At 39.2% G+C, this 16994-nt stretch overlaps 1 protein-coding gene across 24 annotated transcripts in view; it reads left to right on the top strand.

The window, feature by feature from the left end:
- The window catches only part of ANK3 (ankyrin 3), a 373667-nt gene that overhangs the window by 334651 nt on the left and 22022 nt on the right, over positions 1 to 16994 (top strand). For 10 of the 24 annotated variants that reach the window (XM_032919992.1, XM_032919991.1, XM_032919990.1 and 7 more), the window contains 4 exons: positions 4224 to 11978; positions 12552 to 12626; positions 13485 to 13616; positions 14647 to 14790. In XM_032919992.1, the coding sequence (XP_032775883.1) occupies positions 4224 to 11978; positions 12552 to 12626; positions 13485 to 13616; positions 14647 to 14790 (8106 nt within the window). Of the gene's footprint in view, positions 1 to 4223; positions 11983 to 12551; positions 12627 to 13484; positions 13617 to 14646; positions 14791 to 16994 lie in introns of all 24 variants that reach the window. The other 14 variants (XM_032919982.1, XM_032919983.1, XM_032919993.1 and 11 more) reach the window with 6 other exon arrangements.

Here is a 16994-nt window from a genome sequence, read left to right as displayed (position 1 = left end):
TTTTTCTATAAACGTTGTATTTGGTGTCACCCTGGAAAAAAGGCAAAAAGAGAAAAAAAAGCTATCTAAACCAAAACTCTTGGATGGTCTGTGAACTCTTGTGTTGTGAGAGCTTGAAGAATCCTGACTGGCAAATGACATGTGTTAGTTAAGTAAAAATATAATAATTTTTTAAAATGCCATGTAGGTCCAGAGTAGGAGGATTGCAAACTGCTTTCAAAAAGAGTCTGTTCCTCTTCCCTTTGAAAGGTTAGAGAGAGCTGCTGTAGAAGGGAATGTTATGCAAAAGTTTGGCAAGGCTGGAGAATGCCATTCAGATAAACACTTAAATGTTTAGATGCTTAGCCAAAATGGACTCTCTCATATTTTATATTTTCCCTCTTCTTTCTCCTCCCCTTCCCTTCTTCCTCTATTCCTTGCAGATGCTTTTTATTCCCTGGCACCACACATTGCTTCCTCTTAAACTTACGTTCCCCTTGACCAGACCTGTGGCATTCCTTTCCTTCCCTTCCCTGTTAAATGCAATAATGTATTTGGCTTAGCTTTCCTTCCTTCACCTCTCCTCTCTGAGATTGACTGCTATTGTTCCTCATTCCCAGGCTTTTTCTTGCCTTTTTTTTCCCCTCATGACTTCTCAGTTGCTACCCTGCAACAGACCCTTTGATAGAATTCCATAAAATCCATAGACAAACTTCATCGGGTCTTGGGAGTTCCCACTGGATGGCTGCTGTTTAATTATCCTATAAGATCTGTGGCTTCTTTGGATCAGATGTGCTCCAGAATATATTACACTTCTCAGGCCTGGAAGAAGACTTCAAGCATATATCATCTGAAGAAGCTATCAGATCTGCTGAGACATCTTGATGGACTGTTAAGGTATTGTCAAAGGCTTGATGGGAACTGAGAGAGAGGGAAAGGAAGTTGCTTGAAAGGTGTTTGATGACTGTGTATATTACTTACAATTAGTTTTTCAGGCCTTATTGGGGGAAAATAAAAAAGGTAGCCTGATTTATTCACCAAAGGTCCATTGAGTTTCATTTTCAAAATGTGTAGGAAAAAATTTAAACCCACTTGAGCTGAACTCAAAAAACCCCCGATGGGTTAACACAGTAAAAGTTCCTGACCATTCTTTAACTATTCTATCCCTTTTGGCAATGGGTACTACTTAAGGCTGTGAGCAGCTCAAAAAGGTTATGCAAAAATTATTTTATTTGCCAGGAAAGATTGTAGATAGAGGTTTGGCTGTCAGCCTGAGCGTCACCTCCTGTGCACAGGTAGCATGTAATCAGCAACTGGCTCTAAACCTGCACAATGCTGGTGTGAGGGGAGGATGTGATCTTGGAGGTGCAGCTCCTTCAGAGAGCACATATTACCCAACACAGAGCCAGGACTGCTGCTGCACAGGGCGTTTGCTCCAGTGATTGGATAAGAGTGATGGACCTCTACCTATTTCCAGTGAATTTGATGGCACAGCTCCACTGTTTTGGTAGCAGCAGGGGTTATTCTTTTTACTCACACAAGCTCATGTACGCGTGCATGTGCACACACAGATTTTTTTCCTCTGCACCCCTGACACTGCCGATGCAGAAGAAAGTGAGGCAGATGGGATACTCCCCAGTTAGCCCTGCTTGGGGAAAGGGCCTAAAGGACCCTTCCCAGCAGTGAGGTCCTCAGAGAAGAGGAGTGCTGCAGTGGTTTAAACATGCCTGGTCCTGGCTGTTTGCTGGCAGGAGCAAGGCTGAGCCAAGGCCGCTTGTATGGGCTCACTCAACACTTTCAATTGACAGGTGCAAGTATGGCTTGGTGCATAGACAGTAGTGTCTAACATCTGTTTTCTGAAAAAATCTTGGGTGCAGTAATGAAACTGTTAAGGCCATGAGTGTCCAGTAGCCAAAAAGGACTGTTATAGAAAATCACTCTTTAGAATATTTAGAATATCCCACTCTAAAGTCTTGCATGGTTGTGGGGATTTATTTGCTATTTCAAAATGGTAAAAATGCACAGTTGCCTGCTGTTTGAGTTATGTCATAGCTGCACACACTGGTAAATTACTTCATTTTATTTTACTGGTGGGTCTTCTCAACTGCAATAAGGAGCACAGGAAAAGCATCTTAAACATGTCTGAATCCATGATTTAAAAGGAGAAAGAGCAGTTAAGAGGGAAATCTGTTGGCTTGATTGCCTTACTAGCCACTTGTGATAGACTGACTCATCACAGCACAGCAGGGTCCCTGTAAAGACATTTCCAAACACAAACTGCTGAACAAGTTGTTTTGTTGTTAGGTTTTTTCAGAATGATCTCGGAGTTTGTTTCTTTGACTTGGGACTCTGTGAACTTTTGGTGAATGTTAGCAGCTGCTGCTAATTAGTGTCCATAATAACATCTAGCTCATTTAATTAAGTACACTATGTTTTATTCTTTTGGGGGAGGAAGAAGTAAGTTTGTAATTAAAAATAAAATTGCAAGGAAAAATGGATGTTTCTTGACATAGGCTGTGCCAGTCAGGCCTAGTATTCAAGCTCTCGTCAACCTAAAAGTTCTCATACTGCCATATCTCCAGCCATCCACATTGCCTTCTGGGCTTTGATTGGCTTCTATAGGACCAGCACATTTCTCCTTGCAGGATATGGACCTGTGGTATACTGAATATTGACAATTCTATAAGAGTGCTAGTTCTTTAAGTTTAACAGTTTAGTATTAGCCTTGTTAGGCTTCTTTCACTGTAAGATACTGTCTGTCTATAAGACAGATCAAGCAGGTTTGGCAAATTATTAGCATAACTTCAGAGAAAGGTATGTTGAATAAGTTTGGCTATTTTAGCTCCATTTCTGCAGCTTTTTTTAAAAAGCCCTCTAAGTTACTTCATTGTCAACTCTCTGAATGTTATTGCTGTATCAGAGGATATCTATATTGTAATGGAATTCCCAGAAATACTGTGTTCTGGCATAAGTACCTCCCGTGATGCAAAATGTGGTTGATCATGATTTTCTTTGAAATGCCTATGAATAAGCTGAGTGTTCTGGGGGATGATAACAGTTAACAGGTTTGTTCTTGCCAGGAAGTTTTTGCATAATATATTGTTCTTTGACTGCTTTTCTAATGTTACCTTTTGAGAAATGTAAAGTTGAAGAGGTCTGTCTTTGAGCTGATACAAGAAATCTCCTCAAAAGGTACCAAGACACTACATCTTGTAGAAAAAGTGTACTCTTCTTTTAATGGCCTCTTGTGAAATAATTTTGTAAGGTTTACATATTTGTGCTTAATACAGTATAAAACCAGATATTAATCTGTGTGCTCGTTTTGACATGATATATTGTGCATGAATAAAACCTGATTCAGTTGCTTTGCTTGCTCACGTTTATCATGTATCATATTTTCCATATTTTATGTATGACATGCTTCTTAAAATCATTTCATATAAAGTTTTACTTTAGTTTTTACCAAACAAAAGGAATATCGCATGAGAAACAAATGCAAAAGTTCCTTTTCTTTTTTCTTTTTATTATTTTTTTTAAGATATTGACTCAGAAAAGCTCTTGCTCTTATTGGCTTTGTGAGTGTGAAGCATATCCGAATTGTGCATGGGAGATATAGATTTGAATTTATTCCAATTGCTTCACAGTTTGCACATCAATTGCCTGTCACTTAAAGGAATTTTGGGTTCTGCATGAAATAGTTCTGAGTGGCTTAAGAAAAAAAAAGATTTTAGCTATATAATGTCCTTTTTACTCAAGTTTATATTTTGTATAGGTTCAATATCTGAATAGAACAACAACAACAGAAATTATTAAAAGGATAATTCTAATAGTTGTGCAAAGCAGAGACATACCAAAACAGGCAAAATAGAACTGATGTGAATATTTCAGAAGTAGCACATCAGAAAGTCAATAGGAAGTAAGAGAAGAAATTTTGATGTGGCTTTATTTTTACCTTATGGATTCCTTCTTTGTGTTTTCTGTTCTTCATTGTTTGCAGATTTAGTTGCTATGTCTTTCATTTCACATTGCTTTTTGGTTTGGACCAGTCATCAGTATACGGCTCATTCCTATTTTTTCTTTCATTTTTAAATCTTCTTTTGCCTCCTTCATCCTAACTCATGCAAACAATTGTACTTGCTTTTTGTAATATTACAACGTTTACTGACCAATTTTCTTCTCTGGTCTCTCTGTTTTTCAATCATTTTTGTTGATTTTTATGTTTGATTTTAATTTAACAATTTAAGAAACAGTTGAACGGAGTGCAGGAGCTACAAGATCCCTACCTGCTACTTACTCATACAAGCCATTCTTTTCAACACGGCCATATCAGTCATGGACAACAGCTCCAATTACCGTGCCTGGGCAAACTAAATCAGGCTTCACTTCCTTATCAAGTTCTTCCTCTAACACTCCTACAGCTTCCCCATTAAAATCAATATGGTCTGTTTCTTCTGCTTCTCCAATCAAATCCACATTAGGAGCTTCTACCACATCTTCAGTTAAATCTGTTAGTGATGTAGCATCTCCGATTAGATCGTTTCGGACAATCTCTTCACCAATAAAAACTGTGGTATCGCAGCCTCCATACAATATACAGGTTACTTCAGGCTCTTTCGTCAGAGCTCCCGCAGTCACAGAAGCTGCTAGTCTGAAAGGACTGGCATCCACTACCACATTCCCCTCTCGGACATCTCCAGTGACTACAGCAGGATCTCTTTTGGAGAGATCATCCATAACCATGACGCCTCCAGCATCCCCCAAATCCAACATTAACATGTACTCTTCAAGTTTGCCACTTAAATCAGTCATCACATCAGCATCTTCACTTTTATCGTCCCCTCTAAAGTCAGTGGTGTCACCTGCTAAGTCAGCAGTTGATGCTGTTTCATCCTCTAAAGTCATGATGGCCTCGTCTCTCTCGTCGCCACCAAAACATGTAGCTGGGCACACAGATGTACCATTGCTTAATGGATCTGTGTCACCTCTGAAATACCCATCTTCTGCCAACTTAATAAATGGATCCAAAACTTCAGCTATTTTTCAAGACAAGATCACTGCAGCTGCACATTCTGCAAGTTGTGCTGCTAATGCAGTTGCTGACACAGCTGAGAAAGTGTTTTCAACAGCTACAACAATGCCATTTTCTCCACTCAGGTCATATGTGTCTTCAGCACCATCAGCTTTCCAGTCAATGAGAACTCCTCCGGCAGGTGCTTTGTACACAGCCCTTGGGTCACTATCTGCAACTACCTCATCAGTAACTTCATCGACAATAACAGTGCCAGTATATTCTGTAGTCAATGTTTTGTCTGAACCAGCATTAAAGAAGCTCCCAGAGTCGTCTTCACTTACAAAATCAGCTGCTGCGTTACTGTCACCTATTAAAACATTGACTACAGAGGCACGCACACAGCCTCCCTTTAATCGAACTTCATCTCCAATAAAATCATCCTTGTTTTTAGCACCCTCTGCTCTCAAATTGTGCACACCATCTTCCTTATCCTCCAGTCAGGAGATACTGAAAGATGTTGCTGAAATGAAAGAGGATCTGATAAGAATGACTGCAATATTGCAGACAGATGTCACAGAGGACAAACCGTTCCAACCTGAGATACCGAAAGAGGGTAGAATTGATGATGAAGAGCCCTTTAAAATTGTTGAGAAAGTAAAAGAGGACTTAGTAAAAGTTAGTGAGATACTGAAAAAAGATGTGTGTTTAGAAAGTAAAGGGTCTGCTAAAGTATCCAAAAGTGATCAAGGACACCTGTCTGAGGATGACTGGGTAGAGTTCAGTACAGAGGAGATTGATGAAGCGAGACAGCGAGCTTTGACAAGCCCTCCTATACCTGTTCCAGAGAAGGTCCAAATTAAAACTAAAACCATGTCGGAAAAGGATTATAGCTTGTCAAAAGTTATTGATTACTTAGCAAATGATATCGGTAGCAGTTCGTTAACAAACATAAAGTACAAGTTTGAAGAGGGGAAAAAAGAAGGTGAAGAGAGACAAAAACGCATTTTAAAACCAGCTATTGCTTTGCAGGAACATAAACTTAAAATGCCTCCAGCCTCCATGAGGCCTTCGACGTCAGAAAAGGAGTTATGTAAAATTGCAGATTCTTTTTTTGGAACAGATACTATTTTAGAGTCTCCAGATGACTTTTCTCAACACGATCAAGATAAAAGTCCCTTATCTGACAGTGGCTTTGAAACAAGGAGTGAAAAGACACCTTCTGCCCCCCAAAGTGCTGAAAGCACAGGGCCAAAACCACTTTTCCATGATGTACCTATCCCTCCTGTCATTACAGAAACCAGAACTGAAGTAGTTCATGTTATCCGCAGCTATGAACCATCGTCGGAAGAAGTTTCAGAGCAGAAAGCAGAGGAGCAGCCAGCGTCAAAACCTACCCCTACATTTACGGAGCTGGAGCAAAAACCTGCTGGATCTATTAAAGAGAAAGTTAAAGCTTTTCAAATGAAAGCCAGCAGCAGCGAAGATGACGACCATAAGTGTGTCCTTAGCAAAGCTGTTCGAGTAAAAGAAGAAACTCATATCACTACAACAACTAGGATGGTTTATCATAAAACTCCATGCACTGAAAGCACATCTGAAAGAATTGAGGAAACAATGTCTGTTCATGACATAATGAAAGCCTTTCAGTCTGGACGTGACCCTTCCAAAGAACTAGCAGGTCTGTTTGAACATAAATCATCAGTAACATCTGATGTTAGCAAGTCTACTGAAACTTCACCCCAACATGCAGAGAAGGACAGCAAAATGAAACCCAAACTGGAGCGAATAATAGAGGTCCATATTGAACAAGGTAATCAGGCTGAACCTACTGAAGTCATTATTAGAGAAACAAAAAAGCATCCAGAAAAAGAAATGTATGTATATCAGAAAGACTTACCTCGGGGAGATATTAACTTAAAAGAGTTGGAAAAACATGATGCTTTTCCTTGTTCAGATGAACAAGGTCAGCAAGAAGAAGAGGAGCTCACGGCTGAAGAGTCACTTCCTTCTTATCTGGAATCCTCTAGAGTTAACACTCCTGTGTCCCAGGAAGAAGACAGTCGCCCTAGTTCTGCTCAACTCATGTCTGATGACTCTTACAAAACACTGAAGCTTTTGAGTCAGCACTCAATAGAATACCATGATGATGAGTTGTCAGAACTAAGAGGGGAGTCTTACAGGTTTGCTGAGAAAATGCTTCTTTCAGAAAAGCTAGATGTGTCACATTCTGATACTGAGGAGTCAGTTACTGACCATACTCTACCGCTTAGTGCAGAGTTACAGGGGTCTGATAAACGATGCAGAGAAAAAGTAGCTACCGCCCCCAAAAAAGAGATTCTCTCCAAAATCTATAAAGATGTATCTGAAAATGGTGTAGGTAAAATATCTAAAGATGATCATTATGATAAAGTGACAGTGTTACACTACACTGGAGATGTTAGTAGTCCAAAACATGCGATGTGGATGCGCTTTACTGAGGACAGATTAGACAGAGGTAGAGAAAAGTTAATATATGAAGACAGGGTGGACAGGACTGTTAAAGAGGCAGAAGAAAAACTGACTGAAGTATCGCAGTTTTTTCGGGATAAAACAGAGAAGTTGAATGATGAGCTACAGTCTCCAGAGAAAAAACAACATAAAAAAAACACCAAAGAAATACATTCTAGCCAGAGCTCTGCCAGCAGCAGCCCTGAGAAAGTTCTGCTCTCTGAATTGCCATCGTCCGGTGACGAATGGAGTAAAGTGAAGCAGTATGCACATGATGGGAAATGCTTTCCCAAGGTGGAGGAAAGAAAAGCATCCAGTTTGCCCAGTAGCCCTGAAAAAAGAATATTTGTGCAACCTGCAGAGGACTCTAAACAAACTATGGAACACAAAGGAAGTGCTCAGCAGACTGGAGTACCTGAGGTTTCACAGACTGGATTTCAGCTGAAGCAATCAAAGCTCAGTTCAATTAGGCTTAAATTTGAACAAAGTATAAGTCCAAGGAGTAAGGACATACCTCAAGAAGAAAAAAAGCTGGACGGTCAGTCCAAAATTCCAGTAAAGAAATTGCAAGAAAGTAAGTTACCCGTGTATCAGTTTTATTCCAGAGAGAAACATGCGAAGCAAGTAGAGGTCATTGATGGAAGCACAGCTTTACAAAGAGAAGTGAAAATACAAGACGACTTTGTTCCAGGTAAAGGGAAAGCTATTGAAGACTTCCATGCTTCAGACACACAAAAACAAAGAACTGAGATGAGTAAAGGCATGCCAGAATACTTTCCAGAACCACAGGCAAGAGAGCTGGCGTATGGCTCAGACTCAACAACAAAGGGACACTGGGACAAAAAAATCTATAGGACGTGGGAAAGTCCTGGAACTCCTAATCATAAGACACAAAAAGAAAAACTTTCACATGTGCTGGTTCCAGATACAGTAAAAGAAAACCATGTTGATCATGCTGAAGCTAAAACTGACCAAAAAAATGAATTTATCACTGTGACAGAGCACAAACTGGCGACAAATGGAATTCATTCAGAAGAAGTGAAGGAACTGACTGTAAAATCACCCTCAAAAAGGGTTTTATACAGAGAATTTGTTGTCAGGGAGGGGGAACGTAATGGTGAAGTGCCTGATAAAATATCCAAGAGGAAAGAAGAAATCGCTGTGTCCCATATTCCAGTCAGAATTGTTGAGGAGAAGAGAACCATGCTTGATGGTGTCTATGAACTTTCAGCTAAAGTATCCCAATCAGCAGTGATTAAGGAAAAAGTTGAGAGGCAGATTGATTATGTGGAAGATGAAAAAATAAAGCATTCAGAAATCAGAAAAGTTACCAAGCAGCAGAGCTCAATAGGTCTAAGTCCTCCTATTGAGGAAACAGAGACATCCCCTAGCAAATCACCAGATTCTTTAGAATGTAGTCCAGGAAAGGAATTTCCTTCGAGTGAGTTAGTTGACCCTGCTGCCAGTGATTACTTGGGTAAAGTTGCACCACTAGTAAGCACTGAAGGAGTAAAAGATATTAAGACCTTACCTGTTTATGTCAGTTTTGTTCAAGTAGGAAAGCAATATGAGAAAGAGGTGCAACAGGGAAATATTAAAAAAATTGTCAGTCAGGAGAGTAAGACCGTACAAGAGACAAGGGGGACATTTTACACAGCTAGGCAGCAAAAACAACCTCCTTCTCCACAAGGTAGTCCAGAAGATGACACACTAGAACAAGTGTCCTTTATAGATAGTTCTGGTAAAAGCCCTTTAACACCAGAAACACCAAGTTCAGAGGAAGTGAGTTACGAGTTTACGTCTAAAACACCCGACTCACTAATAGCTTATATTCCAGGCAAGCCCAGTCCTATACCTGAGGTATCTGAGGAATCAGAGGAGGAAGCAGATGCTAAGTCAACATCTGTAAAACAGGCAGAGGTTGAGGAACCACAGATTGACAAAGCATTACTTAATCATATAAATAAGGACTCTAACAAAAGACCCAAATGTAACAGAGTTGCCTACATTGAATTCCCTCCTCCTCCACCACTGGATGCAGATCAAGGCGATTCAGAAAAGAAGCCTCATTATTCCACTGAGAGTGAAATGGAGATGACAGAAGTGAACTTGCAAGATGAACATGACAAATGTCAACTAGCTGAACCTGTCATAAGAGTACAGCCACCATCTCCTGTGCCACTGGGAGCAGATGTCAGTGACTCCAGTGATGACGAATCTCTCTATCAACCTGTTCCACTTAAAAAGTATACATTCAAACTGAGAGAACTGGAAGATGACCAGAAAGAAACCTCAAAACCCAGAGCCCCTGAAAAGATTGAGAAACAGAAAGAGTTAGGTCATCCCACTTCTGGGAAACCTAATGAGCTTGACATTGGGCTTGATTCGCCCCAGAATGATGTAGTGCAAAATGGGAGTAACAATGACCAGTCTGTCACAGAGTGTTCCATAGCAACCACTGCAGAATTCTCCCATGATACTGATGCAACAGAGATTGACTCTCTTGACGGTTATGATTTGCAAGATGAAGATGATGGTTTAACTGAGAGTGATTCTAAACTTGCAGGTCCGGCAGTTGAAACCAAAAAGGACGTATGGACTACAGAAGGCATTCTAAAGCAAACTGATCGCTGCTTTAGCCAGAGTAAGCTTGAAGTCATTGAGGAGGAAGGCAAGGTAGGCCCTGAAGAAGACAAGGCACCTTTGAAGGGTCCAGCTTCTGAAAAACCCAGAGATAAGAGCGATCAGAAGTCAGGGGCACAGTTTTTCACTTTGGAAGGCAGACACCCTGACAGGACTGTATTTCCTGATACATATTTCAGTTACAAAGTAGACGAAGAATTTGCAACACCTTTCAAAACAGTGGCCACCAAGAGTCTAGATTTTGATCCGTGGTCCAGTAACCGAGGTGACGATGAAGTATTTGAGACTAAATCAAGGGATGATGAGGCTAAGCCATTTGGTCTGGCAGTGGAAGACAGATCTCAAGCAACAACACCTGATACAACTCCAGCCAGAACTCCAACAGATGAAAGTACGCCAACTAGCGAGCCCAACCCCTTCCCATTTCATGAAGGGAAGATGTTTGAGATGACTCGCAGTGGTGCAATTGACATGAGCAAGAGGGATTTTGTTGAAGAAAGACTCCAATTTTTTCAGATTGGTGAGCATACTTCTGAAGGGAAGTCAGGGGACAAGGGGGAAGGGGATAAAAATACAGTCACTGCCATCACACAGCCACAGGCAGGGGACAACACTGTAGAAACAAACCTAGAGAGACCAGTAGAAACAACAGCAGTTGAACATAAGCCCATCATCCAGGCCAGTGGAGATTGCATGGAACAAACACTCGGTAGTAACTCACTGGAAAAAACATCTGCAGCAGTAAACGCTTCTAAAGTCGATCCCAAATTGCGCACACCAATTAAAATGGGAATTTCCGCTTCCACCATGACTCTGAAGAAAGATGGCCCTGGCGAAGTGACAGATAAGATAGAAGCTGTGATGCCAAGTGGTCAGGGATTAGAAAATGAAAATGTAGCAGTGATTGCGAGTTCAGCTTCTAGCTGTAGGCAAACAGAAAACACTGATTTTCCAAAAGATAATTTTAATAACAACAACAATTTGGATTCATCTGCTGTCCCTACAGATGATGTTACTCGTAATGTAGTGCTAAAAGAACATTTGGAACCGAAATGTTCCCTCCAGAAAGCTAATCAAGCGAAAAGCACTTCAGGAAAAGGTACAGGGACAACACAAGGACACAGAGTAAGAGATAAGCAAAAACCACACGGAGAGCAGCAAAAGTCAACAGAGTTGATAGGGGCTAGAGGAAAATCAAAGCTTCCTGTAAAGGCCAGCTCAGTAAAAGAAGTCTTTTCACAAAATAATCTCCAAAGCAATACAGGGAGTAAAGTGAGAGGGGCTAGTAAGCCTGACAAAGCAAAACGAAATAATTCTTCTCCCTGTCTAGAAGCAAGGTCTAGGATTCCTGTAAAAAATACACATAGGAGTAATCTAGCTAGAAGAACTCCAGCCCTGCCAAAACAAGAGCAGGTAGAGAAAGAAAAACCAAAACAGCTTCCTTCTAAATTACCAGTAAAGGTAAGATCTACCTCCGTCACCATGACAACAGTTAAAGTAAGAAAAAATCAGCTTAGGGAGGTATGTAAACATTCTATTGAATATTTTAAGGGAATTAGTGGTGAGACATTAAAGCTTGTGGATCGTCTATCTGATGAAGAGAAAAAGATGCAGTCAGAGGTCTCTGATGATGAAGAAGACAGTACATCAAGGAACACATCCTTATCAGAAGCTACTCAAGTTTACCAGCCTTCCATTACATCGAAGTCTGCTAGAGACATGAGAACAGAGGCAGCATCTATAAAATCAAAGATTGAAAAGGCCGACAGTGAGAGGAGGAGGAGTAAGAGGACTGGTGAGAATGAAGGCAGTCAGGTTTCTGGAGCTCTCATGGCTCACCTCGTGGAGATCAAGCCTAGTTTGTAAAACTTTCAACTTGTTGATCCTAGTGCATGAACTGTTGTGATTGCCTGTGGAGTGACTTAACTGTAGTGTTCATTCTGTCATTGTCATCTGTATGTGCTGTCTTATACTCTTCTTTTTTCCTTCAAACAAATCCTGTACTGTAGAAAGCTAGTGAAGCATGCAAGACATTCATGTAACTCAAAAATTTATGTAACTCAGAAATTGAAATATTTCTTTTGTGACAGCAAATTTATTCTGTCAAAGTAGAGAAAATAGATTATAATCTGCTATTGGTGGTTTCCACCAGTAATTGAGCAACTTGTGTACAGTCTAACAGCTAGATTGTCAGCATGTTTGACTTCATTACACGACATCATGTAGTTTGACATTTGGCTTTACACAGGTGAAAACCTAAAAGCTGTAAAAAAATATTGCTTTGTAGGTTATTAGGACACACAACCATTCTAGTAAACAATATAAGCACCGGCAACTTAGTCAAATTAAAGCTATTATTTATAATAAACTATTGTCCAGAATTGTGGTTTTCTGTACAAGACCTTTTTAATCGAGAAATTGTAAATCACAGGTCCTCAGAGTCCATGTGAACGGACAGATATAAGGATGGCAATTGTAGCCGATCACCTAGGACTTAGCTGGACAGGTAAGCTTTCCTGCTTTAATATTAAAATCAGTCTTCACCATTACATTTTCAAGTAGTCTTTTACCAAAAGCCTCAGCAAGGCCACATCAGGCTCTTCTGAATTCAGAGCGAGCCCAGCCTCCCAAAACGTGCAACATGTTGCTGGGCAAAGATGCCGAATAGAAAATTATCCCCTAGTCTTGCAATAAACCAAACAGAAACTCAAAATGGCTCTTGCTTCAAGATGTTCACTCTCAAAAGAGTTTGAGAGGATCTATCTACTTGTGCTCAGGGCTGCCCCTGGATGTTGCAGGTAGCCCAGCAGTGCATCAGCAAGTCAGTGCCATATATGAGGCTGCCCAATTCTATGCCCAGTGTACCTCTGTATGTTGATGGGCAGAGCTGACCTTCATGGATGTAGGGCTGCGGCAGCCAGCTCTCCCTGGGCATAGGTGATGACAGTACCAGTGCTGAGCTGCACAGTGAGCCCACAAAGGAGTAACAGTCACCAGCAAGATCAGGTATTATAAATTAGCAGTAATGAGGTAGTTTCCATCGAGGTTTTTTTCACTATGCTTAAGTGGCTTACTGAGTATAAATACAATAATAGCACACAGAGACAATTGAAATCCAAAACTATGCCTGTCTTAGGAAATTAAAGTATGAGTATATAACGTCATGTTCATTGTTATGTGTAAAGCTTGCATCAGGTAGTTTTGTTGACATCTGTGTGACCCAAGAAAGATAGCATTTTTAAGCCTGGCAGGATGACTGAAGGATTTGTTTTGTATGGTGTTCTTGTTGTTGTCTTCTTTTCTTTCCTGCCTTCTTTTTTTTTCTTTTCTCTTTTTTTTTTTTCGTTGTTTTTTGTCTTTATAGAACTGGCAAGAGAACTGAATTTTTCTGTGGATGAAATAAACCAAATCCGAGTAGAAAACCCAAATTCTCTTATTGCTCAAAGCTTCATGTTATTAAAAAAATGGGTCACCAGAGATGGGAAAAATGCTACAAGTAAGTTCAAGTAGTTACTTTTGTTGTTTATAAGTTTTAGCCCATTTCATCTGTTGCCTGATCTAAACAGCTTAAATTGAAGAAAACATTTTGAATGTCATTTGTAAACCACTGCTGGGAAAAAAAGCTTCAGCTGTATTTTCACCAGAAATCAGAAACATGTCATATTTATTCAGTATATGTGCAGAAGGAAGTAATCTATTCTGCACATCCATAATTGATGGGACAAGTAGTGAACTTAGACTCCAGTAAAGAAAATATTAGAGTAAACTTTGCAATAGCAAGTAACATGAAACATGGAAATAGGCTGCCTGAAAAAGTTAGGTAGTCAGTATTGCAGGTTATAAGAAATGACCAAACCTCCTTTTGTAAGGAGTGGTGGAGATGCTGAGTCCGCTCTAATTCTGCTGGATTGGCCATGCATTTCACTTGAATTGCTCAAATTGAAAGAGAGGTTTTGATTTTTGTGTTAGGTCATTGGCATTTGTTACTGTTGTCTAATCCACACACTCCTACATAGTATTTGAGTCTACTTCGATTTCTTTCACCATAAAAGTAATTTACGGTGTTGCTGTCCTCTCACAACGAGATTACTGTAAATGAAATATCATGATGTACTGCATGAATAGCCTTATATGCATTATTACCTACATCGCTACCTATTCTGCTGTTCCTCAAAAAGAATGGTAAAAGGATTTTTATACTCCTTTTATGCTCCAGTAAAAGGATGTTTTGTTTCAGTAGTAAGTAAATATGTTCTTTAAGAACTCTATGACCTTGTTATTTGTGCCTTTTGTGTTGCAATATAATTATACTTGGGGGGAGGGAAGACTTTTAATAGATGTATATCTTGAATAAGTAGGCAGCAGAATGACTACTTAATAAATGATGGGGTTTGTTAGGACCAAAGGTATTGGGACAGAAACATGCCAGCAATTTATAATTAATGCAATGTGAATGTAGCTGAGAAAAGCAATTACCCAGTTTGCAAAGCTGAAGTTTTTTCTGATGTATCTTGTTTGTTTTTCAGCCGATGCCTTAACTTCTGTATTGACAAAAATTAATCGAATAGATATCGTGACTCTGTTGGAAGGACCAATATTTGATTATGGAAATATTTCAGGCACCAGAAGTTTTGCAGATGAAAATAACGTTTTTCATGATCCCATTGATGGTAATTGAATTCCATGGTCATATTTAGTTCAGTGACATGTCCAATAATACAATAACATTGTATAGACTAGGCTTTAAAAAAAAGACAATAAGTTCTACAGAAATAATTTGATTTAATGTGAAGGGATTTTCCTCTCATAAAGCAGGCTTATGGTACAATACGTAGGTTGCACATTAATATCTCAAAGAAAAAGCCCAGGATTCCACAAGCGTAGGCCTGAGTAAGCTTGTTCCCACAAGCCTCAGTGTCAGTTGACAAGGAAGGACCTTATCCTGCAATAGTTGTGCTTTGATGTATGCCCATGTGTATTTTTGATGTACTTGGTATTGCATGCTTTCCAAGTTACTGGAAATATATATTATTTGGCTTTCTGTCTCGATAAGTGACAGAAAGAATTCTTCAAAGAAAAAGGAACAGCAAGGAGGGGAAAAAAAAAGTGCTTAGGAATTGCATAAAGTAAATGAATGTGCAGTTTACTACCAAGTCTCTTTGAGACAAGTGAACATCAATTACTTTAGGATTTTCACTTGGACTATTTCTACAGTGGCAGTAAATAATTAAGAAAATGTTTTATTAGTGCATAAGAGAGTATCTGTTTCAGTCTACTAATGGGTAGAATTGTGTAATGTTCACATGGAAGCTGTACCAACTGAAAACAGAATTGTGCAGGTTAATTTTGAGCCAAATTAAAAGGATAAAGTTCTGCTTGTAAAACAAAACTGCCATAGGTGTACATGTTATTTATCGCTATGTTGAAAATGCTAAACGTTGTTTTTAATTCTTTTAAACATTAGTTAAGAGGCACTGGGTTGCTACATTCTTTACTTTGATTTTTGTCGCATGTATTATAAATAGCTCCTTAATAGCTTACTTTCCTTCCTAAGTAGCATTTCCTTTTGTTTTTGTAGTTTGTTCAAGTATGTATTGGGCTCTCTCTGTATTCTGGTAGGGTTTTACCTCCATTATTGAGCAGCTGGTCACTGAATCATTGCATGACAGAAATAATTTTCTGTTGACATTTTAAGAAAGTTGCTCTTGAAATGTTGCTTGCGCCTTTTAATAGTAGCTTCAGTGTTTCTATGAAAAAAAATACGCTTCTCTGCAATTGCTTTCTGTCTCTCCTCTTCTCTGAACCTTCCTCAAGCTTCCTTTCCTCACCAAGACCAGACCACCTTTGCCTTTCTCTCAGCTGATTCAGGAAATAAAATATCAAACCCTCTAATGCACCTCCCTTTGCAGGCAGCACAATGCCAAGTTAACCCCATAGCATGTATTTTTCTCCTTTCGTAGGTTAGCCAAGCTATTATTTGCTGGAAAGCGAATTTCAGATTTTGTTGTCATTTTAATGTGTATATTCAGTTTAATCTGTTTTTATGGTTTTCCCATGTTTTCATCAAGTTTTCTTTTCTCTCTTTATTTGATCAGTGTATCTGATTGTACCCATGTCACCAAGATCACCTCACTCTCCAAGATCACCAAGATCTCCTTACTCATCACAGTCCTCTCACCTGTATAACTTTACCGTACCTGAAATATTCATATAGTTGTCCCTTGTTGTGTTTGTGTTCTCTTATCCCTTCATTAACTTCCTTTTATATTTTTTTTATCCTGCTGTATATTTAGATCTACTATTCTTTACTACCCTCATCAGGATCCATTTCTGTTCCTCATTCTTTAACTATTCCATTCTTGTGGCTCTGTGGTTAAATTGGAGATATATATTAGTAACATTGTATTGCTGGTATTGTGTGTTTTTATATAGCAGTACATTAAAACTGTGGACCTGTTTTAGAAATAATACCCACCCAGACAAAAAAGGGGGTGTTTTATGTTATGATCTACTTCTGTCTTTAAAATCTACTTATTAAACTTCCAAATTACCAAAAAAAAAAAAAAAAAAAGCCCCCCAAAAAGTGGGAATGAAAGATTTACACAATACAGCTGCAAGAGATTATATTGGATATAAAGGGACAACCACCCTGGTTCACATTTGCTTTATTGCATGTTCATAAGACAATCTACTATAGCTTGAAAATGTTTAAATGGCTGCAAAAACAATTGCTGAAATCTCTACAGACTATTTACAAAATAGTCAAAAGTACTGGCTTCGCTGTATTGGTCACTGGCAGTACTCATTTTTTCTTCCATCTATCTAGGAGAAAGTAAAGAAATCTATCAGAACTGCATTTGTTCTTATACACCTG

This window comes from Strigops habroptila, chromosome 5, assembly GCF_004027225.2.
Source record: "Strigops habroptila isolate Jane chromosome 5, bStrHab1.2.pri, whole genome shotgun sequence".
Lineage (NCBI taxonomy): Eukaryota > Metazoa > Chordata > Aves > Psittaciformes > Psittacidae > Strigops > Strigops habroptila.
Note: the sequence above shows the minus strand (reverse complement) of the source record. Positions and strands in the feature narration are given on the sequence as shown.